At 62.8% G+C, this 24935-nt stretch overlaps 4 protein-coding genes across 7 annotated transcripts; 2 read left to right on the top strand and 2 right to left on the bottom strand.

Annotated features, from left to right (window-relative positions):
* Positions 1-1395: 1395 nt before the first annotated feature.
* Positions 1396-6728, top strand: DUS3L (dihydrouridine synthase 3 like). Its single transcript, XM_082297828.1, has 13 exons — positions 1396-1445; positions 1785-2079; positions 2534-3079; positions 3455-3496; positions 3592-3744; positions 3836-3952; positions 4275-4340; positions 4412-4522; positions 4982-5078; positions 5537-5612; positions 5871-6059; positions 6145-6273; positions 6549-6728. The coding sequence occupies exons 1-13, from the start codon at positions 1402-1404 to the stop codon at positions 6619-6621; spliced, it is 1938 nt and encodes a 645-aa protein (XP_082153954.1). The 5' UTR covers positions 1396-1401; the 3' UTR covers positions 6622-6728.
* A 101-nt stretch (positions 6729-6829) lies between these two features.
* On the top strand, positions 6830-11553 carry MPV17L2 (MPV17 mitochondrial inner membrane protein like 2). Of its 2 annotated transcripts, none has more exons than XM_082297758.1 (6): positions 6830-7349; positions 8224-8382; positions 8633-8803; positions 9179-9255; positions 9336-9464; positions 10292-11553. In XM_082297758.1, the coding sequence occupies exons 1-6, from the start codon at positions 6914-6916 to the stop codon at positions 10346-10348; spliced, it is 1029 nt and encodes a 342-aa protein (XP_082153884.1). In that variant the 5' UTR covers positions 6830-6913; the 3' UTR covers positions 10349-11553. The 2 variants fall into 2 exon arrangements, with proteins under 2 accessions (XP_082153884.1, XP_082153885.1); XM_082297759.1 differs by lacking the exon at positions 6830-7349 and adding an exon at positions 7502-7562.
* A 1241-nt stretch (positions 11554-12794) lies between these two features.
* On the bottom strand, positions 12795-15657 carry RAB3A (RAB3A, member RAS oncogene family). The gene is made up of 5 exons (XM_082298037.1): positions 15599-15657; positions 14137-14364; positions 13622-13740; positions 13411-13535; positions 12795-13039 (listed from the first exon to the last, which is right to left on the bottom strand). Exons 2-5 carry the CDS (start codon positions 14362-14364, stop codon positions 12849-12851), a joined length of 663 nt encoding a protein of 220 aa, XP_082154163.1. The 5' UTR covers positions 15599-15657; the 3' UTR covers positions 12795-12848.
* A 1498-nt stretch (positions 15658-17155) lies between these two features.
* PDE4C (phosphodiesterase 4C) lies at positions 17156-23927 on the bottom strand. Of its 3 annotated transcripts, none has more exons than XM_082297815.1 (15): positions 23630-23927; positions 21755-21943; positions 21643-21679; positions 21469-21533; positions 21302-21351; positions 20622-20737; positions 20424-20517; positions 19822-20000; positions 19640-19738; positions 19405-19569; positions 19222-19321; positions 18985-19139; positions 18779-18901; positions 18437-18619; positions 17156-18364 (listed from the first exon to the last, which is right to left on the bottom strand). In XM_082297815.1, the coding sequence occupies exons 1-15, from the start codon at positions 23776-23778 to the stop codon at positions 17855-17857; spliced, it is 2214 nt and encodes a 737-aa protein (XP_082153941.1). In that variant the 5' UTR covers positions 23779-23927; the 3' UTR covers positions 17156-17854. The 3 variants fall into 3 exon arrangements, with proteins under 3 accessions (XP_082153941.1, XP_082153942.1, XP_082153943.1); XM_082297816.1 differs by having other exon boundaries at positions 20622-20734; XM_082297817.1 differs by lacking the exon at positions 23630-23927 and adding an exon at positions 22807-23553.
* Positions 23928-24935: the final 1008 nt, after the last annotated feature.

Below are 24935 nucleotides of genomic sequence, written 5' to 3'. Positions count from 1 at the left end.
AGCTCCTCCCAAAAGCCATTTCTGACGGAGCATCTGGAAAGAACTGTGCTAAAACAGGAAAACACCAGAATTCAAGCCCCACATGCACTTTTACCTCCACTCCACGTGCACACACAAGTCTGCAGTGCCCATAAACAATCTCAGCACCATGGTAATTCCGCAACACCACGAGCAGTCCCTCTTCCAGGGGTTCCAGCAGCTCCTAAATTAGGACAAAACCCACGAGTTACCCTCTGTCTCCTTGTTGGTACCTCCACAGAGCAGGGTTGACCCCATGTCCAGCCTCATGAACACAAAGAGGACAGTTCTTACCTGGCTAAAAAAGCACCTTGGATTCAACAGAGGGTGAGGGACGCAAAAGACGGAGCCCGGGTCTTGCTTCACTTGGATTTCACAGCCTTTTCTCGCCCTCTCAGCAGCCCAGGCCAAGCATGAGTCAAACAGGGCCGTGGAGATGATGGAGCTGGAAAGGAAACATCATCCAGGAGGGCTCCAAATACGTCACCCATGAGACACCGGCCCCCTCACTACAGCATCGTTGCTGCTCACACGCGTCAGGCTCGGAGGATCACGGAGGGGTTGTGGACCAGGAGAGGGTGTAAAGAGTAGCACAAACACAGGGAAGACGTGGCAGCTACAGGGGAGGGAGAAAAGGTCAAACACACCACGCTTGATGTGTTTATTTGGTTTTCAGCCCAAACTCCCACCCACAGGCCAATGGCAAGGGCAGCTTGAGCACTCCAGGCAGCTCATGAGCAAGAGCTGCTTCATCCATTCAGCACTGTGCAGCCAGTGCTCGTGTTTACTGCTTAAAAATAACACTAAAAATACAAAAAACTTGTACCAAGTATCCCACATCTCTGTAGAGCTCCATCCTCTCCCCCTGGCAGCAGTGAGGACCTAGGAGAGCCAGACGCTCACCCCAAAATCAGGGAATTGTTTAAGGAAGGACAATAGGGCACTTTGTGCGTCTGGCTGACATGGCGCTGTCCAGTCGTAAGTTGAACTCAGTGATCTCAGGGGTTCGTCCCTGTCCTTCCAGCCGTGCCCACCCTCAGAGGCCAGACCCGGGGCAGCAGCTGTGACCCCTCACACACAGCTGTCCCCAAAGAGAAGCCTTAAGGAGCTGCCACAACGGACGACACCTCTCCCTGGTACAAGGGCTGCACACCGGCCTTCTCTCCCTACTTGGGCAGCCCTGACAACCATGAGGGGCTGCGGGCAGCCCCCAAACCAGCCTCGGAGAGCGCCCGAACCCCTCACAGCACAGCTCCCTCGACAGCCGCGGCTCCCGCCGTTGTGAGGAGGCCGCGCCTCGGTCAGCCTTTATATACTGCCCGCCGCGCGCGCGCCTGGTCACGTGCCCGCCCCGCCTCTGACGTCATCGCCGCGCGCGGCAGCATGGCAGCGGTGGCGGCGCCCGGCGTGGCGCCGGTTCGAGCCCGGTGAGTGCGGGATCGGCGCCTCCTTAACCCCCCGGGACGTGCCTGACCCCTCCATAACCCCCCCAGAACGGGCTCGGCCCCTTGATAACCTTCTCCGGTACGTGCCCGCTCCCTTCATAAACCCCCCCGGTACGTTCCTGGTCTCTCCATATCCCCCTCCCACGACATTCCCAACTCCTCCATCCCCCAGTACGTCCCTGGTCCATCCATAATCCTCCCAGTACATTCCCGACCCCTCCATACTGCCTCCCAGTCCATGCCCAGCCCCTCCTGCCCTCGGTACAGTCCCTGTCCCCCCATAACCCCCGCTCCTGACCCCTTTTCCACGGACACCCACAGGTTCCTCACCTCCAAGGAGCAGTTCCACGCCTACCTGCGGGCAGGGGGCGAGGAGGAGGAAGAGGAAAAGGAGGAGAAGAAGGAAGAGGAGCAGGTCAACAGCTCCCAGAGCGAACCCCCAGCCAAGCGGGTGAAGGCAGAGGAGCTCAGCCAGGATGGGGAAAGCCAAGGGAATGTTGGAGAGGAGGAGAAGGAGCGCCCGGAGAAGAAGAGAGCCCGGGGGCAGAACAAGAGCCGCCCCTGCATGAAACCCAACTGCTACGAGCAGAGCAGGCTGTGCCCCTCAGTGACACAGGTGGGACACTGGGCCCTGCTCCAGCTGAGTTAGGTGGGAGATTGGGAAGGAATTGTTCCCTGGGAGGGTGGGCAGGCCCTGGCACAGGGTGCCCAGAGCAGCTGTGGCTGCCCCTGGATCCCTGGCAGTGCCCAAGGCCAGGCTGGACATTGGGGCTTGGAGCAGCCTGGGACAGTGGGAGGTGTCCCTGCCATGGCAGGGGTGGCACTGGGTGGGATTTAAGGTCCCTGCAACCCAAAGCAGTCTGGGATTCCATAAAGACCATCTGGGAGAGGGTGACGTGGGATGAGTGGGACAAGTGAAGCATCACCTCCCCTGAGGTGTGTCCACCCCTCCCCTCCTGCAGCACATCCCTGGGAGCATTCCCGACCTCCCTGGGGGCTCTCAGGTGCTCAGGGCAGTTCTGGCCTGTGCTGGTCCATCCCCACCTTGCCCTGCTCCGTGTTGTCCGCAGGGCTGTGCCGGGCAGTGCCACTTCGGGCCGCGCTGCCGCTTCCTGCACGACGTGTCCGAGTACCTGGCGGGGAAGCCGGCGGACCTGGGCCAGCGCTGTGTCCTCTTCGACACCTTCGGCCGCTGTCCCTACGGTGTCACCTGCCGCTTCGGCCAGGCCCACCTCGGTGATGGCCACCAGAACCTGGTCAACGCCGCCCTGGCCCAGCAGTGGGACGGGAAGCTGCTGGTGAGGAACAGCCTCTCCAAGGACCTCCAGCAGCAGCTGCGCAAGAGGAAGTTCAGCTTCCAGAAGGCCGAGGAGTTTCTCCGTGGGCTCCACGGTGGGAAGGGAGGCAAAACCACGGGGAGCTGCACAGAGGTGTCCAACTGCACAGCACCCCAGGAGGGCCTGGGAGACAGCCCTGTGCTGCAGGAGCAGGGAGAGGATCCCAAACCAGAGGCCCTGCAGAGCTCCCGAGGGGCTGAGGATGCTCCTTCCACCCCAACCCTGGGCCCGCTGACAGATGAAGACGTCACGAAGCTGCGGCCGTGTGAGAAGAAAAAGGTGAGAGTCCCTTGTGTCCTGATCCCGTGGTGCAGACTGTGCGTGGAAAGATGGCAGAGAAACCCCTTGGAGAGCCTTTAGCTGGGGGAGGCAGGCAGAGCACTCCTTATATATGGAAGGAATTCCTCCCTGTGAAGGTGGGGAGGGGCTGGGATGGAACTCCCAGAGCAGCTGTGGCTGCCCCTGGATCCCTGGCAGTGCCCAAGGCCAGGCTGGATGGGGCTTGGAGCACTCTGGGACAGTGGAAGGTGTCACTGCCATGGCAGGGCTGTGGAATTGGATGATCCTTAAGGTCCTTTCCACCCCGGAACATTCTGTGATTCCATAAAAGCCACTGCAGCTCTGCTAACCTGCTCCTCCATCCCTGCTTTCCAGCTGGAAATCCAAGGCAAGCTCTACCTGGCTCCACTGACCACGGTAGGTGGATAACTCCATCCTCTTGCCAAAACTTGGCGCTGACACGGTTGGAACAGGGCAGATCTGACCATCCCTGTCCCTGCTGTCCCTGCCAGTGTGGCAACCTCCCTTTCCGACGGATCTGCAAACGTTTTGGGGCAGATGTCACCTGTGGGGAGATGGCCGTGTGCACCAACCTGCTGCAGGGCCAGTCCTCCGAGTGGGCTCTGCTCAAACGCCACCACACCGAGGACATTTTCGGGGTGCAGGTCAGTGTTGTCACCCCATAGCCCACCAATAACTCGCTTCCCAGGGGAAAAGCTGCCTCTGGAACTCAGGGAAGCTGTTTCCCTTTGGCAGCTGGAGGGAGCCTTTCCAGACACCATGACCAAGTGTGCAGAGCTCCTGAACAGGACAATCGACGTGGATTTTGTTGACATCAACGTTGGGTGTCCCATTGACCTGGTCTACAAGAAGGTGAGGAATTCTGTCTTTGAATCCTTGTTTTCTCCCTCATTCCCCGCTGCCTGATTGCTCCTTCCAGTCTGATCCAGAGCTCCCAGTTCATTTGTGGGCAGTAGATCCCAATGAGAAGGGGGTTAAGCTGCTCAGGGAGCAGGGAATTGCTGTCTCTGCTGGCAGGATTTGGGAGGGAAAAGCACTCTGGGGTTTATTTTTGGTTGAAGGATCCACTTTCTCCAAGCTTTGAAATGCTCCAAACCCTACCTGAGCACTTCCAAGGACTCTCCACTGTGTGAAGAAGAGGATAGTCCTGACTGTGCCGTGTTTTGTCCCTCAGGGAGGAGGCTGTGCTTTGATGACTCGCTCCAACAAGTTCGAGCAGATCGTCCGCGGGATGAACTCAGTGAGTTGGAGCACCTGGAGCTGAGCTGAGGGAGCCCAGTCCAGCCTGGCCTCATTCCCCCACCTCTGCAGGTGCTGGATGTGCCACTGACGGTGAAGATCCGGACTGGGGTACAGGAAAAGGTTAACGTGGCTCACAAAATCATCCCCAAGATCCGGGAGTGGGGAGCGTCCCTGGTCACGGTACGGAGACAGATGTGTGGGGTTGGTGGCTGAGGAATTCAGCCTGGAGACGGGGTGGGGGTGACCTTCCCCTGCCTTTCAGTGCCCTCTGCTAATAAAAGAGAAAAATTCAGGTGCAGAGGGTGTTTTCCTACCTGCTCCTGAGCCTTGGGTCCGTCATCGTGGAATCCCATGGAACGGTTGGGGGAGGAGCCTTAAAGCTGATCCCATTCCACTGTCCCAAGTTGCCCCAAGCCCTGTCCAACCTGTCAATGCCCCTGGCTGTAAATTCAGGGGCAGATCCCGAGGGATCCCTTACTGAGCTCTGCTCACCCCGCTCTGTCAGCACCCATCGATCCCGGGGCCGATCCCGGGGCCGATCCCGAGGCCGATCCCGAGGCTCCCTTTCCCCATCCTGCTGTCAGTGCCCCCCGTCCCTCCCTGCCTGTCCAGCGAGGTGTCCCTGGCTCTCTCCCACAGCTGCACGGCCGATCCCGGGAGCAGAGGTACACCCGGAGCGCAGACTGGGAATACATCGCCGAGTGCGCCCGCATCGCCAGCCCCATGCCTCTCTTTGGTACGTGGGGCTTCCTTTGTCACTCGTTTCGTTTCAAATTCCTTTAAAAATGGGGAAAAAACCCAGCTTCCTGAGGATGCTTAGCATAGAGGAAAGGTTGGAGCATCCCTGGTGTTGCTGATGTGGTGCCAGAGGGAAGGGACAGGGAAAAGGGACAGGTAGGACACGAATCACTTGGGTTTTTCCAGGTGTTTTCTTGCCCCTGTGGCACAGAATCCCTAAACCCTCAGGGAAAGGAGCTGGGAGTGAAGGAGGAGAGAGGAGACTGCTCCTTTTTCCCTTGTAAGGGAACATCCATCAGAAACATCCCTGGGAATCCAAACCAGGAGCCCCAGAGCCTCTTTGGAGCATCTGGACACTGTGTCCATTTTGAATTTTATCCCATGCCTGGATTAGCTCACTTTGACTTGTCCTCACGGATCACTTTGACCTCTGGCTTCTCCCTCCTTTCCGGGCAGGAAACGGGGATATTTTGTCCTACGAAGATGCAAATCGAGCCATGCAGATGGGAGTTTCTGGAATCATGATTGCAAGGCAAGTGCCTGTGTTTCCCTTTGCTCCTGAGCTCTGGTGGTTCAAGGGTAAAAAAAAGAAAAAAAAAAGGGATTAAAAAAATCCCTAAACAAACCCAAATTGGTAAAATCCATTTGTATCGTCGGGAGCTTCTTGCTGGAATGGAAAAGGAGATTTAAAGCAGAGTTGGCTGGGAAATCAGTGCTGGAAAGTGTCTCAAATCTTCAGGAGCATCAGTGGTGGGAATAACAATCCGTTTATTTTTTTTGTGTGCTGCAGAGGGGCACTCATCAAACCTTGGCTTTTCACGGAAATCAAGGAGCAGAGACACTGGGATATCTCCTCCAGCGAGAGATTCGACATCCTCAAGGACTTCACCAACTACGGCCTCGAGCACTGGGGGTCGGATACTCAGGGAGTGGAGAAAACCAGGAAATTCCTGCTGGAGTGGCTCTCCTTCCTGTGCAGGTAACTCTGCCCAGCCAGGAGGATCTTTAAAAAAGAATTCATTCAACCCCAGCACTCACTGCTGTTAAATTTGATTTCATTCCAGGTACATTCCTGTTGGATTATTGGAACATCTACCTCAGAGAATCAACGAGCGGCCGCCCTATTACCTGGGGAGGGACTACCTGGAGACACTCATGGCCAGCCAAAACGTGGATGATTGGATCAAAATAAGGTAATAAAGCATCGAATTTCATTTCAATTGCTAAAAAGCGACGTGGCAGAGCCCCTGTAGAGCCACAGGGTCGTGTGACAGCTGGGGACTGAGCACTGACTCCTCCTTGGGTTTGCTTTTGTCGTTGTCCTTGTGTCCTTCCTCCCTGTCCAAGGCCAGGCTGGATGGGGCTTGGAGCACCCTGGGACAGTGGGAGGTGTCCCTGCCCATGGCAGGGGTGGCACTGGATGAGCTTTATGGTCTGGATTAATTCTGTAATTGATTCTTTCTCCCAGTGAGCTGCTCCTGGGCCCCGTCCCGCCCAGCTTCACCTTCCTGCCAAAACACAAGGCCAATTCCTACAGATAGGGCTGGCCAGGCCCTGTCCCACGTCAGGAGGCCTTTGGATGGGGTGTGAGGAGGAGCAGGGCTCCTCAGCTGCGCTGGGAGTTGGAATAAAGCTGATGTTTTTAGAAGCTGGTGAGTTTTTTGCCTTCCTGCCGCACATCAATCCTGGCAGACAAACACCCGTTAGTGAGGGGATCTTTGCCTCCAGTTCACAGCCAGAGCTGTCCCAGCTGCCCCACATCGCTGAGAAAGAGGCCTCAGTTCCCACCAGGATGTCCTTGGGAGTGATGAACTCCCAGGATGAGGAACAGTAATGTCCCCCCAGCCCTTCTGCTGCCCCCACAACCAAGGGGACACAGAGTTGACATTCAAGCTCCAAAGAGAAGCTTCTCAAAGAATTCTGAAGGCTCTGGGGACAGCCTGGAGGGTCTTAGCAGCTTCCCCACACCTAAAGGGACGCCAGTGGCACCAGCAGAGTGGGAAGAGTGGTGCTCCCAGACCCCCTAGCGCTGTTGATGCCCATCACAGCCACCTCCAGAGGACATCCTCAGGCAGCAGCGGCCCCCCCAGCTGCTCTGCTGCCCCAAAACCAAGGTTTCAGGGACAGCGCAGGGCTGCGGCACCACGGGGACCCCCTGGACCATCCCCATCTCCCCCCACCACAAGCACCCGGGCGAGCTGCTGCCTCGGTAGCTGTCATGGCGGCCCCCTGTGCCTCGGTAGCTGTCATGGCGGCCTCCTGTGCCTCGGTAGCTGTCATGGCGGCCTCCTGTGCCTCGGTAGGTGTCATGGCCGAGCCAGGAAGCGGAAGCCGTTGTTGTCACGTGACGCGCACCTCGTTCCGCGTGCGGGCGGCGGTAACGCCCGGTAGTGGCGGGGGGGGCACCGGGGGGAACCGGGGGGAACCGGAGGCACCGGGAACCGGGGTGGTGCCCAGGAAGGGGCGCTGGGCACCCAGTGGGGTAAGTGGAGGGCTACAGAGAGAACGGGGGTGGGTGGGGAGCACCCAGTGGGTGGGGCTGGGGGCACTGGGAGGGCACTGGGAGGGCACTGGGGGACACTGGGGGGGTGTCAGAGGGGTCGAGGAGGGGGCGAGGGGGCACAGCAGGAGTAATGGGGGGACTGGGAGGGTGCGGCGGAGGTAACTGGGACATCTGGGATACACAGAGGGGAGAACTGGGGGGCACAGGGGAACTGGGAGGGTACAGGAGCACTAACTGGGGGGAACTGGGGGGGCACAGGAGCACTAACTGGGGGCAACTGGGAGGGCACAGGAGCACTAACTGGGGGGCACAGGGGAACTGGGGGGTACAGGAGCACTAACTGGGGGGAACTGGGGGGGTACAGGAGCACTAACTGGGGGGGAACTGGGGGGGCACAGGAGCACTAACTGGGGGCAACTGGGAGGGCACAGGAGCACTAACTGGGAGCAACTGGGAGGGCACAGGAGCACTAACTGGGGGGCACAGGGGAACTGGGGGGTACAGGAGCACTAACTGGGGGGAACTGGGGGGGTACAGGAGCACTAACTGGGGGGAACTGGGGGGGCACAGGAGCACTAACTGGGGGGCACAGGGTGCCCGGGGGGGCACGCAGCAGCGACTGACCCCGCTGTGCCCACAGGGATGCTGCTGCGCTCCTGGAAGTCGCTGTTCACGGGGCGGCTGCTGCTCCTGACCAACACCCTGAGCTGCGGGGGCCTCCTGGCAGCCGGGGACTCCCTGCAGCAGGAATGGCACCGCCGCAAGCACCCGGAGAGCCAGCACCAACTGGGACGCACTGGTGAGGACTGGGATGGGCTGGTTAAATCCCACTGCCTCAGGGCAGGGATAGGTGGAGACCTCCCACTGTCCCAGGCTGCTCCAGCCTGGCCTTGGGCACTGCCAGGAATCCAGGGGCAGCCACAGCTGCTCTGGGAATTCCAGCCCAGGGCCTCCCCACCCTCCCAGGGAACAATTCCTTCCCAATATCCCACCCATCCCTGCCCTCTCCATGGAAACCCTCCATCCCTGACCCAGGATGTTCTTCCCAGGCCGGATGTTTGTCGTGGGCTGCAGCATGGGGCCGCTGATGCATTACTGGTACCTCTGGCTGGACTCGGCATTCCCGGCCCGGGGCGTGCGGAGCCTCAGGACCGTCCTGAAGAAAGTCCTGATTGACCAGCTGGTGGCATCGCCCAGCATGGGAGCCTGGTACTTCATGGGTACGTGGGACCCCCAGGGATGGCCCAGCCCACCCCCAACAACCCCACCCTGTCCCAGAGCGGGGTCCCAGCACTCCTGGAGCTCTGGCAGGGTTGGGAATGTGCCCATTCATTCCCTGGGGAGCCTGGGCAGTGCCCAGCACCCTCTGGGAGAAGAACCTTTCCCTGATCTCCATCCCAAATCCCCTGGCACAGCTCCAGCCGCTCCCTGGGCTCTGTCCCAGCTCTCCAGACAGCTCCGTGCCTTCCCTTTCACTTTCCCTTCCACTGCCTGCCTCTGGCTGGTGCCGGCGCTGCCCTCCCCGCCCACACTGGGAGGGGTTTGGGGCATTTCCCGGCAATTCCCATCCCCACTGACCCCGCCTGTCCCCGCAGCCATCGGCACCCTGGAGGGCCAATCCCTCCAGGAGAGCTTGGACGAGCTGAAGGAGAAATTCTGGGAATTCTACAAGGTAACCCCCATCCCAGGCTCTCCCCTTTTCCCTCGTGGGTCCCGTGGGAAGCAATCCAGCTGCTCCCTGCTCCTTTCCAGGCTGACTGGTGCGTGTGGCCGGCGGCGCAGATCCTGAACTTCCTCTTCGTGCCGCCCGCATTCCGCGTGGTTTATGTCAACGTGGTGACGCTGGGCTGGGACACGTACCTGTCCTACCTCAAATACCGGGTGAGCCGCGTGCCTCGGCCCCCTCCCGGCCCTGGGAATGCCCAGCTCATCCCGCTATCCCTGTTTTCCAGCCCTGGGAATGCCCAGCTCATCCCGCTATCCCTGTTTTCCAGCCCTGGGAATGCCCAGCTCATCCCGCTATCCCTGTTTTCCAGCCCTGGGAATGCCCAGCTCATCCCGCTATCCCTGTTTTCCAGCCCTGGGAATGCCCAGCTCATCCTGCTATCCCTGTTTTCCAGCTCCGGGAATGCCCAGCTCATCCCGTTATCCCTGTTTTCCAGCCCCGGGAATGCCCAGCTCATCCCGCTATCCCTGTTTTCCAGCCCTGGGAATGCCCAGCTCATCCCGCTATCCCTGTTTTCCAGCCCCGGGAATGCCCAGCTCATCCCGCTGTCCCTGTTTTCCAGCCCCGGGAATGCCCAGCTCATCCCACTATCCCTGTTTTCCAGCCCTGGGAATGCCCAGCTCATCCCGCTATCCCTGTTTTCCAGCCCTGGGAATGCCCAGCTCATCCCGCTATCCCTGTTTTCCAGCCCTGGGAATGCCCAGCTCATCCCGCTATCCCTGTTTTCCAGCTCCGGGAATGCCCAGCTCATCCCGTTATCCCTGTTTTCCAGCCCCGGGAATGCCCAGCTCATCCCGCTATCCCTGTTTTCCAGCCCTGGGAATGCCCAGCTCATCCCATTATCCCTGTTTTCCAGCCCCGGGAATGCCCAGCTCATCCCGCTATCCCTGTTTTCCAGCCCTGGGAATGCCCAGCTCATCCCATTATCCCTGTTTTCCAGCCCTGGGAATGCCCAGCTCATCCCGCTATCCCTGTTTTTCAGCCCCGTGGCGCCCAGCCGGAGCCACCGCGGCAGAGCCAGCGCAGCGCCGGGGCGTAGAGAGGGGCCAGGGCCTTTCCCGAGGCTCCCACCTGCACCAGGTGGATCTCTGGGCGTTGTGGCAGCGTGGATGGAGCCGGCCGAGGGAAGGGATCGCCGGAGCCAGCCCCCCACGTGCCTGCTGCTGATTAACTCGTCTGCTGATTGGGGCCACGGGCTGGGCTTGTAACAATCTCTTGTTGCAGGATAATCTGTAAAGTGATTTCTTCTGGGATTCGGCCACGGAGCCAGGGTGAGGAGGAGCTGCTGCAGCCCCTCCCGCTGCTCCAGGCTGGATCTGTTCCATCTCCAGAGCAAAGCGGCCCCTCGCTCCTCCTCCGGCACCTTCCGGCCTCTTGGATCCCCACTAATTAGATACTGGGAAGGAATTCTTCCCCGTGAGGGTGGGGAGGCCCTGGAATGGAATTCCCAGAGAAGCTGTGGCTGCCCCTGGATCCCTGGAAGTGTCCAAGGCCAGGTTGGAGCAGCCTGGGATCAGGGAAGGCATCCCTGCCCACGGCAGGGGTGGCACTGGATGGGATTTAAGGTCATTCCAACCCAAAGGATTCACTCCGGCTGCCCCCCTGCTCTTCCTGCAGCTCCTCACTCCTTCCCCTCCTGCTTTTTCTCTTCCAGCTCAAGGATAAAATCACTCCACTCCCCCCTCGCTGCCTCAGCTCCCATTTTCCCCCCCAGCTCCGGGCGGGGGCTGCAGCCACCTGGATCCTCTATAAATAGGGATGTGATTGCACCCGGCGGCTCTGCGGCGCTCGGGAGGCGGAGTGGTGTGGGGGGGGGCGTTGGAGCCAAATTTTGACAGAGTTTGGGCCATCACATCCCTCTGCTCCCAGCCCTGGCCGAGTTGGACACTCCCTGATAACCCAAGAACTGAATTATTTCCAGTGTCAATGAAAACTGCCCTCAGTGGGATCTTTTTCTTTGTCCTGGTTTTTAAAGCTGTGCCTTAATGCTCTGCCCTGGTCCCTGCAGGACATGACCCCTCCCTCTGCAGCAGCAGGAGCCAGTTGGGGGATGATAATTTTAAAAAAATCAGATTAATTTTGCTCCTCTCTGGCAACTCAGGGACACTGAGGTCACGGACACGGAGCAGAGGGACCACCCCACTGTCCCCTGTGTGCCCACAAGGACCCCGAGGAACTTCTGATCAGCATCGGTTTATTTCTTCACAACATTTCTTTTAATACAGTGATTTTTAGGAAATTGTACTCTTTTTGACACTTTTGACATTTGTACAGTACAGTGTAACTCTTCCATAAGTAAACTTCACAAAAAGGGGGGGGGGGGGGAGGGGAAGGGGAGAGGGAAGGAGATGGAATCATGGTGGGGGGAGGGAAAATAGAGGGAAATCCGTAAAATGAAGACACAGCGCTCCAGGGGAAATAAATAAAGGGCAGCTCTGTCATGGCTACGGGAATATCCACTTATTCACAGTCTCCACAGAAGCACGGAACTACAGGAACAGGAGATCCCAAATCCCTGGAGCAAACCAGCCACGCTCCCAGCCCTGCTCACCCCCTTCCACGAGCCCAACCCAGGCTCCCCCAAACCGGGGCCGATTCGCTCCAGGTGGCTCGGCCTCGCTGATGAATTGAATTCATTTTCTTTTTAAATCTTATTTAAATAATAAGAGTTTTGGTGGTGGGGTTAGGTTTTTTTTTTGTTGTTGTTGTCGTTGGTTTTTTTTTAAAAGTGATATTCACAAGCAAGGTTACCACACTGAGAGAGAGAGAGAGAGAGAAACAAAACGAAACAGAAGAAAAAAAAAATTCAGAATATATATATATATATATAAATGCACCACCACGGCCACAGCACAGCAGGTCACGCGCACAGCGTCACTTCCTACGCCTATTTACAAGGAATTTCTGTATGTACAAGGAAGAAGACGGCGGGAGCATAAATTAGCATCTATTTATACAAATAAACAAGAGTCAGGAAATATCCATCCAGCTGGAGGGGCAGGGAAGCCGGGCACAAAGAGCCCCCTCCACCAGGAGCTCTCGGGGTAAAGGGGGGCTGAGGGGGGAATTGGGGGTCCTGTCACAGCACCCACACACTGGGAAGGGGGTCCCAGGGTAGGGGGATCCCCAGGACAGGGGGTTCCAGAACAGGGCAGGGGAATCCCCAGAGCAGGGGGTCCCAGAGCAGGAAAAAGGGCAGGGGGTACCAGGGCAGGGGGGGTCTCCAGGGTAGGGAGTGCCAGGACAGGGCGGGAGACACCAGGGAGGGATGGAGCTGGGGGTGATGGTCTCTTGACAGTGATTAAAAGCAGAATGGGGGGGGGGTTTCTACCAGCCCAGGCTTAAAAATAAATTAAGGGGTGGGGGGCACAGCCTAATGAATCGGGGGGGGGGGGGCTCCTAGAGGGGCCGCAGCCCTTTCGGAGGTATCAGCAGCAAAAGCCCCCGTGGGACCCCCAAGAGGAGGAGCTCGGGGGGGGCGGGGAGGGGATTGGGGTGCACTGACCGGTTTTTGGGGGGTTTTGGGGGGGGGCTGGCCCCTAGCAGGCACAGTCCTGGTGGGGGGGGGCCTGCTGGTCCGTGAGCTGGGGGCCCTGCTTGGCCCCGGTGACCGCGGGGTCGGCCGTGTCCAGCGACTCCGACATCTTCTCGCAGATGATGTCCACCAGCCGCTCGAAGGTCTGCTTCACGTTGATGTTGTCCTTGGCGCTGGCCTCGAAAAACTCAAACCCTGCGGTGGGGGGGACACCGTGGTGGGGGGCACAGAGGGACAAGGGACACGCGCACGTCAGAGCTCCGGCCCCGTGTCCCACCTCGCGCAGCTGCTCCTCCTCTCGTTAAATATTTAAAGGGTTTGCAACCCGCCCCCACCATCCACAAAATCCCGTTTTTCCCACCCAAATCCTCCCCCCAGTGTCTGTCAGAGGGTTTGAGGTGTGTAATAAACCTCCCCCCGTGGCTCGGTGACTCCGTGGTTTTTCACCGGGTGCCAAGTCACCGCCGGTGTTGGAGCGTAGCAATTACAGGGAGGGAATTAAGCCCTTAATTAAATTAATTGTGGGCTGGCAGCCGTGGCCGGGGGGTCCCCCCTCCCCAACTCACCCAGGTGCTCGGCGAGCTGGCGGCCCTTCTCCGAGGAGACCACGCGCTCGTCCTCCATGTCACACTTGTTCCCCACCAGCAGCACCTGGGCGTTGTCCCAGGAGTAGGTCTTGATCTGGGTGGACCTTGGGGAAGGAAGAGAAGGATGAGAGGTGTGGGGAGGGGGTGGCTGGGGAGGTTTGGGGTGCCCAGAGCCCCTCGCAGCGCTCACCAGTCCTGCACGGCGTTGAAGGACTCCTCGTTGGTGATGTCGTACATGAGGATGAAGCCCATGGCCCCGCGGTAGTAGGCGGTGGTGATGGTGCGGTACCGCTCCTGCCCGGCCGTGTCCTGGGCGGGGACAGGGGACAGCAGAATGTCACCCCTGGCGATGCAGCGACACCCCTCCAGGGCCACCAGGTCCACGGGGACAGATCTACCCCCACCCTGGCATTGCCCTGCTGGGGCAGCTCCACACTGACCATCGCCCAACCAAACACTGCCCCACACCAAAGTGACCATCACCCCCCATACCACCGACCCGTCATCCCCACACCACCACCACCCCTCACTGACCATCGCCCCACACCAGCCTTCACCCAACCAGCCATCTCCCCACGCTGACCATCACCCCCTCACCAACCACCACCTGCTCCGTCCATCTCCCCACACCAACCATCACCCCCTCAGCATCACCCCCACCCCGGCACAGGGGTCTGGGGGCTTCCCAAGGGTCTCTCTCCTCACCCAGATCTGCAGCTTGATGCGTTTGTCGTTCCGGTAGATGGTCTTGACCTTGAAGTCGATGCCGACGGTGCTGACGAAGGCGGGCGTGAAGGAGTCGTCGGCGTACCGGAACAGGAAGGAGGTTTTCCCAACGCTGCTGTTGCCGATGATCAGGATCTTGAACATGTAATCGAAGTTCTGGTCCGAGGATTCCTTCTGCCCATAGCGGGAGTCGGTAGCGGACGCCATCTGCAAGGTGGGGGAGAGGCCGTGACGGGGCCGGCGGCCGCAGCCCCGGCAGTGCCAGGCCCCGGTTCGCAGCCGTTTCCCAGCGCCACGGGCACGGATCAGGAGTATTTTGGCTCAGGATGAGCGATGGTGTGGCCGTCAATGTGTCACTCAGCCCTGAGGGGCTGGGAGAGGCCACGAGCGCAGGGACCCTGCAGCATGTCCACAGTACATGTGGGGCACATGGCCCCCGGGGTTTGCCACAGCTCCAGAGATTTGCCGTGGCTCCCAGGATTTGCTGTGGCTCCCGGGATTTGCCGTGGCTCCCGGGATTTGCCGTGGCGCTGGGGACGCGGCCGGGGCGCCGCAGCCTCTCCCGCATCTTCCTGACAAAATGGCACCGGCGGTGGGGCCCCCGCATGCCATGGCCAGCGCGGTGACACGGAGCTGTGGGGTGTCACACAGACCCGTGGGGTGTCACACAGAGCTGTGGGGTGTCACACAGCGCCGTGGGGTGTCACACAGCGCCGTGGGGTGTCACACAGCGCCATGGGGAGGGAGGGTGATGCCAGGCAGGGGGGCACAGAGGTGGGTGCTCGCCCAAGCGGGAGGGTGGAGCAGGGGGATGCAGGATGGAGCACAGGGATGCTGGGCAGAGGGGGATGCGGGGGGCTCGTGGAGGGGGGCACAGGGCGCTGCAGGGAGGGGGCGCAGGGTGCTGATGGGGATTTCGGGGTGCTGATGGACGGGGGGTTCACAAGGGGGGCTCAAGAGGGGGTTGCAGGGTGCTGCAGGGAGGGGGGTGCAGGGTGCTGATGGGGGGTTCAGGGTGCTGCTGTTTGGGGGGGTGCAGAGTGTCGCAAGGAAGGGGTTCAGGGTGCTGATGGGGGGTGCGCAGGGCGCTGATTGCGGGCTGGGGGGTGCAGATTGCTGCGAGGAGGGGGTCAGGGCGCTGATGGGGGGTGCGCACGGTGCTGATGCGGAGGGGGTCACCCCCTACTCCTCCCCGCAGGCCCGACCCCGCTGCACCCACTCGGTCCCCGCCGCACCGAGACCCCCCCGGGCCCTGCGCAGCCCCCACCGCGCCGCATCCATCATCATCATCATCCCCCCCCCGCCTCCCGCCTCCTCCGCTGCAGCCGGCCCTCCCCTCCCGGGGCCGGGGGGGGGTAGAGAGGGGGTTCCGGGGGGGTCCCTGCGGGGGTGTCACTGTGGGGGGGTCCCGGTGGGGGTCCCGGGGGGGGGGGTGTCTCACCTCTGTCGCGCTCGCGCCGCCGCCTCCTCCCCGCAGCGACTGCAGCAGATGCGGAGCTCGGGTGACGTCGGCTGAGGGGCGGGGCCCGCTATGCAAATTAGGTGGTACGTCACGGGCGCGCCCCTGAGCGCAGCGCTGATTGGCTCGGCGGCGCGCTCTGATGGACAGCGGGCGGATTGGGGGGAGGAGACCCCCCCTCCCGGCGCGGTGGTGGGCGCCGCCCCCTCCTCCGGCAACGCGCAGTGGTGCGGTCCGGCCGCGCTTCGCGGGGCGCGGGATGAACCACCCCCTGCTCCGGCGGGGGTGTAGACCGAACCATTCCCGCTCAACGGGGGACGAGGTTTGACATCGCCTGTCGCGACATGGCGCCCTATTGCGACGCCTCCCTGAGGCCTGCAGTCGCGGGCAGCCTAATCCTTCCCGTGACAGGGCGGCTGGCGCTGAGGCGGGGCTGCTGCGCAGGTGGGCGGCCATGTCCTCCCTCGCCCTGAGGCTCCAGCGGGGCTTAGGGCCGGCAGCATATGGCGGCCTCAGGGCAGCGGCCCCGCCCTGCCCGGGCTTGCCCTGCCCTGCCCGGGGCCCCGGGTGCCTCCCGGGCCCTGCCCTGCCCCGCTCGGGGCGGCGCGGGGTGACGTGGGGGGACTCCGTGGTTTCTGTCCCGGTGCAGCTCTTTGGTCCTGGCCAGGCTCATCCCACACCCACAGCCCTGGAAGGACCGAGGCGCACACGGTGGGCATGGGGTGGGCAGTGGGGAGATTGACCAGAGCCCTCAGTGACAGCGGGATGGCACGGACAGTCCAGCATGGGATGGACGCAGCCGTGGGGATGGACACAGGCTCAGGGATGGACACAGGCTCAAGGATGGATGCAGGCTCAGGGATTGACCTGGCTGCTGTGGGCATTTTCCATCACCTTCCCCAGGCAACAGCCCCACCACCCTCCTCATGCTGCAGCCCCTCGGCCAGGAAAGGGGGGAAAAGGGCTTTTTCCACCAGCTCCTGCCCTGCTCCAGCCCAGCAGAGTCTGGCATGGATCTGGGTTCAAGGAGTTCTGAGAGCACAAAGCCTTGGCTGATCCTCTCCAAAAGGAAGAGACCAGGAGATAATCCAGCACCCACCAGGGATGGCACGGAGCCACCACCACCACCCTGTGCAGCAGCCGGCACTCCCGGCTGGAAAACCTCTGGGCTGGGAAAGAACCATCGAGCTCCCGAGGCCCAGCAAGGGGAGCTCAGGGAGGGCAGGGGGCGAGGGCCCCACGTGCCAGGGCAGTGCCACGGGTGGGGACGTGTTTGTGGAGATAAATCAGCGCTGCGAGCAATGCGGAAGAGCCGGGAACGGGCTCCGCACCGCGCCAAGCCGGCGATTAAATATTTACCTTAGCAGGTCGTGTTTGCCAGTGATGGATCGGCGTTTCCAGGGAGGAGCTCGCTTTTGTTCCAGCACGGAGCCAGGCCCTGCCCGGTGCCCGGCGGGAGACGGGGCCACCAACCACGCCGGTCCCTGGGGACATTGGCTGCGGCTCCCTTGACACAAAGAGGCGCTTACAAGGCTCATGTTTAGGGTGGAACAAACCGGGTTTAATCTCTGGAAGGTGAAGGAAGAATCCCGAAGGACCCTGCCCCAGGCAGGACACCGGAGACATGTGGGGGAGGGGGGGGGGGGTCCGAAATGTGCAATACAAATGGCATTTTGAGTGATCGCAGTGCAGAAATGCAACTTTCTTCCCCAAAAATGCGCCTTTCCGCCCCAAAAATGTGTGCGAGCCTCGGGGAGGCTCGTAGTAAAAAGTGAGCTACAAAAGGCTTTAAAAAGTGAACCTGTCCCCAAATAAATAAACCACTGAGTCGTGCCCGTGTTGTGCGCTGGTGCCTGGGGGTGCCACCAGCACTCTTCGCCCACCTCATCCCACCGTGGGGCTGCTGTCCTGCAGGGGCACACCTGGAAAGGTGCTGGAATGCTCCTTCCTGGAGCCTTGCAGGGCGTGATGTCCCCAGGGCTGGGCTGGGGCCGGAGCACGGTGTCCCCACACCCTGTCTGAAGGGGACAGGGACCTTTCCCAGCAGCTGGTGGGAGCAGGGAGAAGGCCGGCATGGTCCTCGTGCCTGTCAGGACCTGCCCAGCTCCCGAACGGAGACACAACCTGGGTGCCTCCGTGTCCCTCCAGTGCCAGTGCTCCCCGCTGTCCCCAGCACCGCTCGGGGCAGTGCCCAGTCCCACGTCCCCTGGCAGCGAGGGGACCCACGGGCCGATGCCGCTACGTGCCCAGGGACAGGAATGTGACATTGCCCTCCGTGTCCAGGCACAGCCCCTGGCTACCCTCAGGCCCGGAGCACCCGCTGCCACCGTCCTTCGGCAGCGTCCCCTCCAGCGCCCGCCGGTTGTCCACGTCCCTGGGGCGGGGCACAGGCGAGTCCCGGTCCCCGGCGCCGGGGGACAGGCGCTTGGTGTCGGCCGACTCCGAGTCGTCCGTGCCCGGTGTCTTGGAGCCGCTGTTGTCCTCGTCCAGGGGGCTCTCGGTGCCCTCCAGCTCCGTCTCCGACTCGCCCTCCTCCTCCTCCTCCAGCGTTAGCTCGAACTGGAACTTGTCGGTGGTGGCGGGGGACACTGCGGCTCCCTCGGGCGGAGGGGAGGGGCTGCGCGGGATCATGCTCTGGTACCACTCCCGGTTGTCCTCCAGCGTGTCCAGCAGCTCCTGGGCGTCGGGGTGCACGAGGTCGGCCCACGTCTCCCACAGCGGGTGGGCGATGAAGTCGATGAATCCCACCTGGGGAGAGGCAGAGCTGAGCCCCCTGCCCGGCCCTGCGCCCCCCGCCCTGTCCCCAGGCTGCCGTCCCACCTGGGACTTCTCCACAGAGGCCGTGTGCTTGTCGCACATGGGGCTGATCTCCATGCCCTTCTCCCGCTCCCGGTCTCCTTGGTGGAAGAACTCCACCATGATGCGGTCGGTCCACTGCCGGTACAGCTCCAGTGGCTTCGTGGGGTTGCTGAGGTCGGCGCAGTGCACCATGTTCTGCAGCACCTGCGGGCACAGACACCGTGTCCTCTGTCCCCCAGGGCCACCCACGCTGTGCCACAAACTCGTTTGGTCCCCCAGTTGGGGTCGGGAGAGTGGTGGCACCAAACGGGACATCCTGGCAGGCCAGAGCCAGGACGGACACCTGCAGTGCCGTGTCCCCACCTGGATCCGGTCGGAGTAGTTGTCCAGCAGCAGCACCCCCAGGCTGGTCACCTTCTTGGTCTCCACCATGGTCTTCAGATCCGCCAGCAGGTTCATGTGCTTGGACATGTCCGTGGCCAGCACCTGGGCAGGGTGAGGTGGGAATGGGGCTCAGGCTGACCCCCCAGCCCAGACCCCCACCCTGGGGTGGTCTGACTCCCCCGTACCATGTCGATGACCATTTTACGGAGCGTCTGCCTCTGCTTCCTGCTCAGGTTCTGGAAGATGTCGCAGTTCTCCTCCTGGAGGAGCTTGAAGCCCACGGCCAGGTGGTGATTCTCCAGCACCGAGGCATCGTTGTACATCAGGGCGAGCTCTGAGTCTGCGAGATGGCACTGGTCACCCCGGGGTCACTCCTGGGGTCCCCCATTATCCCCCAGGTCCATCCCTGTGCCCCAGCTCACTGGTGTTGATGAGGAACTGGTTGGAGACCCCAGGGTGGTCAACATCATGGATGGCACTGGCGAAGATGGCAGCCATGATCTCCAGGTCCGTGAAGACAGCCTGGGAATGGTGGAAAAAGGCATTGGGGACACGTGATGGCCCTGCCAGGCACACCTGGGTGGCCTCAGGTGAGCAGGAATCACCTCCAGCGCGGGTGTGGAGAGGAGGACGTGCGTGGACTGCGCCACGTCGGCGGCGTGCAGGTTGTTGTGGTAGGCCACGTCGGCGTGGTAGTGGTCCTCCAGCGTCAGCATGTAGGTGATGAAGGTGTTGACGGGGATGCGGAAGGTCTTCATCAGGTCACGCTCCTGCGGAAGACGGGAGGTGGCTCGTCCCCATCCGGGCACGGGGACAGGGACATCCCGGTGGGATGCTCACCTGGAAGATGCTGTACATGATGACGGTCAGCGGGCGGTTCCCCGAGTACTCGGCCACTTTGAACACGTTGAGCCCCCACTTGTTGGTGTCCTCCAGCTCCTGGGGACCAGAGGGACAGAGATCCATGGGGGGCTGGTGCTGGGGACCCCACGGTCGGGTGGGTCACCCCTGCCAGGGCCCACCTTGGCCAGCAGCGCCTCGTGGTCCGTGCGCACCCCAAAGCGGGGGATGCCGGCGGCGGCCAGGCTGGAGCTGTGCGTGAGCTTCCTGACGCCGCTGATCTGGGACATGGGGCGCTTCCTCCGCTCCTTCTCCTTGTCCTTGGCCAGCGCCGAGGGGATCTCCACCTCGTGCTGCTTATCTGGGGTGACACGGGGGGCCATGAGCAGGGCAGGAGCACAAATTCCTCTGCCAGCATCCCCCTGGGTCACGCTGAGGACAGGCACAGGTCACACCGTGACAATTTGGGGGGCTGCAGCACTTTCCCTCACCCGCATCCACAGGCCTGGACACTCCTCCAGGGACACCAGAACAGCCCCAACAGCCCCAGTGCACCAGTATGCACCAGCACCCCCAGCCAGGACAAAAGCTGTGACACCTCTGAGGCAGCAAATCCCACTGGGACACCTGGGAAACCCCCCCTGCTCCCCCCATTCCGTTCCTCCACAAGAAACAAGTGGGACCCTCCACTTGCACCACTCCGGTGGACACCCCAGGACCCCAGGGGCACAAAGCCCACCCTGCTGCCAGCAGAGAGGTGACCCCAGGGCAGGGGGGTCCTCACCCAGGAAGGTGCTGGAGATGTACTCGGAGACCTGGTTCCCGGAGCGGCTGGTCTCCGAGAGGTGCGTCAGCTCCCGGCTCAGCATCCGCTTGAACTGTGGGTGGTTGGCAGGGTCAGCGGCATGGGGGGCTGGCAGGACATGCTGGGGGGCTCTGGGGTCCCCATGCCCGCCAGGGTGACGGTGAAAGGGACCCTTACCTTGTTGGAGGCCATCTCGCTGACCGAGTGCCTGGTCTGCAGCGTCTCCAGCTGGTCCAAGCACCAATCCAGCTCCTCCAGGGTCTCCCGCGAGAGCTTCTGGTGAGCATCTTCTGCTGGGGGCACCCGCCGGCTTGGCAAGGGACCTGCCAGCGGCGCGGCCACCCGGCACAGGGCGGCCGGTGCCACACCAAACCCGGGGGCTCGCGGGCACGGGGGGTCACACCAGCCCCCGAGCGGGGCGGCGGGGGGCACGGGGGGACGCGGGGGTCGGGGTCGAGCATCCCTGGGCAGCGGGGCTCAGCCCCGTCGCGCTGTCCCCATGGCGTGGCAGCCCCGGCACGCGGCGTGCCACGCTGTCCCGTGGGGTGACAGCCAGCCCCGGGGGCAGCCGGGCTCCCGCGGGGCCCCGCTCACCGCCGGGCTTTTATTAATGGAAGGTTTGACGTCAACCGGAGCTTTTCCACCGCCGCGAAGGGCGGCCGGGCGGGAGGAGCTGCCGAAAACCAGACATGGATCCCAAAGGGCAAAGCCGCAGCTCTGCCTTGGCTTGGGGGGGGGGGGTGGGGGGGTGGAGGGGTGTTGCTGCACCCCCCGGGGCACGGCGGGACACACCCTGGGGACACAGGGACAGCCAGCTCGCCCCAAAATGTCCCCACCACCGTCCCCCCGGCACTCACCGGAGAGGCTGGCCTTGCTCCCTGAGGGCAGGCTGCTGCTCGATCCTCGCCTGTGAAACACGGGGGGCTGAGTGGCTGGGACCCCCACAGCGGTGCCCCCCGCTTGCCATGGGTTGGTGTCCCCACTCAGGTGGCATCCTCGCCCTCCCACCCCCCGGCCGACTCACTTGATGCCAGCGCGGTCCTGGAGGTGCGTCAGGTTGCTGCGGACGGTGCGGAGGCTGGCCAGGACCTGGGGGGCGAGAGGGGGCTGGGCTCGGGCGGACCCCCCCGGGACACCCAGCCCGGTGCTGGGTGCGGGCCGCGTCCCCTCCTGGGCAGGGCACAGCGGTGGCACCTACCTGGGCAAAGGGTGTGACGATCATGTCTTCTCCATGCCTGAGGGAGTAGAGGGAGCGTGAGGCTCGGGGAAGGGAGGGGGGTCCCAGGGGATGTGGGCGGGGGGACACTCACAGGTCGCTGGCGATGGAGGAGTTGCGGGACATGGCTTTTGGGGACAGGTCGTAGTCGCTGTCGGAGCGGTACAGGAAGGACTCGCGGCGCTGGCCGTGGGAGAAGGTGCCCTGCAGGACCAGCCCCGCGCCCGGGCTGGCCTGGGGGTCCAGCGCGCCCCGGCCGGGGGGTCCATTCTCCAGGTCAAAGCTGTGAGGGGAGAGGGGACAAGGCTGGCACGGGGTGGGTGGCACAGGGACCTCAGCCCAGGGGATGCTGCCAGGTTTGTTGGGTTCTCTGTGCCACCATCCCCTGCACACTCTGGCTTGGTGAGCCCTGTGGTGACACTGGTGGCCAGTCTGGCCCTGCTGGCCTTTTCACCTGCTGCTGAGAACGGGCACAGCTCGGTGCACATGGACCCTCTCAGCTCCCTGCTGGCACAGTGGGGTCTGGGACTTGGGACACTGACTAGCAGAGCCAGGCTGTCCCATGTCACCCAGGCGGGACAGGACCCACTGCCCTGAAGTTCCCAGCTCCAGAGACCCCAGGAAGGGTTGGCTCCTGCCTGTCCCTCCCCCTACCTGTCACCAGCACCATGGTCCCAAGTCCTCCAAAGCCCCAAAGCCTCCATCAGCCCCGTCTCGAGGTGCCGTGTCCCATGGAGGGGACAATATCCCAGCCACGGCACAGAGCCAGGGGACATCGAAGGACAGAAACCGATGCAGAAGCCAAGCCCTGGCCCTTGGGGACATACTGGCAGCAGCCCAGGGGCACCCCAACCGGAGCCGCCTGGCAGCCGTGTGCATCCACAGGGGGATGCACAGGGGACAGGGATGGTGACCCTGCAGTGTCCCCAAGCTGGCCGCGGCCGCCTCGCTCCCCCTCCTGCTCTGCTGGCCCCGGGGTCATGGGAAATGCTGCATGCAACAGGGACTCAGCGAGGGCCATCCAGAGCCTGTCCCCTCCCGCCGCCGCCCCCACCGCCGTGGGGACGGGGACAAGCCACCCCAGAGCACTGGGAAAGCGCAGATGCCACGGGGGCCACCGTGTCCCCTCGGGAGCCCAGCACCTACCCGATGCAGGAGTGCCTCCGGGACGGGCACCGGCTGCCCGGCAGCATCGTCCCGCTCCGGCAGCCCTGGTGGCTGTGGCGCGGCCGTCCCCGGCAGTGGCAGTGCCAGCCGGCACCGCGTCATGCCATCCCGCAGCCCCTTGTTTTCCTGCCTCGGCTTCCCATCCCCGATGGTACCGGCGACACAAAGCCGCATTGTCCCTCCGACGGCCCCGCGGGGTGATGCCCGCGTCTGTTCCCGGCCCCGTGCCACCACCCCTGACCCCGCTGCCGCCGCAGGGGACAGCCCCGGGGGACACGAGCCCCTGCCACGGGGCTGGTGCCCAATTAACCCCCCTCGCTTCAGCGTTAATGACCTCCGAGCGGTGTCCGTGGCCGGCGGGGGGGCCGGGGCCGCTATAAATAGATGCTGTCGCTGCTGAGGACGGATGTGCTGAGCCCCACGGCGCCCCAAAAACAACCCCACAGAGCTCCGAGGTGGGGAGGGCAGAGAGGAGCCGCGGTGGGTGGGTTGGTGCCTTGATTTGGAGGGCAAAGCTCCCCTCCGTCCCCACCGGGCCAGCCCCCCGCGGGTCTTTGCCCGGCCATGGCTGCGATGAGCGGTGTCCGTGCTCAGCCCTGCTCGTCCGGCGGCTCCCCCCTGCCCGGTTCAGCCCCCGGCCATGTGGGGACGGACACCCGCTGTTCCCTCCTCGTCCCCCGCGTCCCCCTGGGCCCACAGCCCCGAGGACGTGCCACAGCTCCGGGGGAGCCACTGCCGCCGTCCCGGCAGCACAGCCCGGGGCCACCCCGCCCGCGGGGACCCGCCAGCGTCCCCCCCTTACCAGAGGGGATGCGCCACGGTGAAGCGCCGCTGCAGGCGGATGCTCTGGTTCATCAGGAGCTTCCTGAAGAGGACGGGGGAATTGCGGGGGGAACTGCGGGGGGACGCGGCCGGAGAAGCCCCCGGCGAGCAGTGCGTGGTGGGCAGCATGGCCCGGCTCAGGGACCCCCGGGCGGGCGGCGAGGCCCCGCTGCCCCCGATGCGGAGCAGGAAGCGTGCGGCTGTCCCGGCCCCGGCAGCCCCGGGAAACTTTCCATCCCCCTCCCGCCCTGCGCCTGGGAAATTAAACAACTGTCTGGCTCCGGCAGCCGGCGCAGGGAGCGGGTCCCCCCCCGGTGTGCCTGGCGGCCCGGGCACGTGGCCCCTCGCTGGCCCGGTGCCACCGGCCACCCTGCTGTCCCCGAGGCGGCAGCTACTCCTGAAAGGGCAGGGGTGCTCTGCCTGGACACGCAGAAAAATGCCCCACGGAGCCCCCAGGGACCCAGACGCACGGAGCGGACGTGCCACGGTGCCACTGAGGGACACGGCTGAGCACGGAGCATCCCAGACACACGGTGCGGCTGTGCCATGGTGCCAACAAGGGACAGAGGGACATGGCTGAGCCCGGATCATCCAGAACTTGCAGTGTGGCTGTGCCATGGTGCCACCAAGGGACACAGCTGAGCATGGAGCATCCCAGACACGTGGTGTGGACATGCCATGGTGCCACTGAGCGACCTGTGAGAGCCAAACCCACCCCACGTGGTGCCCCAGCCCCTCCCTGGTGCTGTCCCCTCCTGGAGCCACTGCCGAGTGGAGCAGGGAGCAGCAGGGTGAGGTCCAGCTGGTGGCAGTGACACTGTGGGGGACCCACCAGCCTGGCCATGGGAGCTGGCACCTGCCCAGGCTGATGTAGCAGGATGTGGATACCTGCTGTTCCTGAGGGCCACAAAAATATCCAGCAGCCGGCAGGGAGCCATGAGGAACGCAGCAACAGGGCCCCCCCGCCACGACAGCACCGGTAGGGACCCCAAAACCCACCGGATGGGAGTCCTGGGGGGCTGCAAGCACGACCGTGAGGACATCAGGGCAGAGGGATGTGGGGACAGAGGGACATCAGGGAATGTGGGAGAGAGGGAAGAGCCCCCTGTGCTGGCTGGCAGCCAGCAGCCTCGGACAGCAAGGGCTGGACTGGCCGCAGGACAGCCAGTCCCCGTCCCCAGGACGGCCAGTCCTTATCGGAGTGTCACTGTGCCCACGTGTCTGTGCAGGGGTGGATGACAAGTGACACCAGAGCCACGTCCCTCGGCTGTGCCAGCTCCTTGCTG

This window comes from Coloeus monedula (genome assembly GCF_965178545.1).
Source record: "Coloeus monedula genome assembly, chromosome: 27".
Classification (NCBI taxonomy): Eukaryota; Metazoa; Chordata; class Aves; order Passeriformes; family Corvidae; genus Coloeus; species Coloeus monedula.
This window is presented reverse-complemented; position numbering and strand designations above follow the sequence as displayed.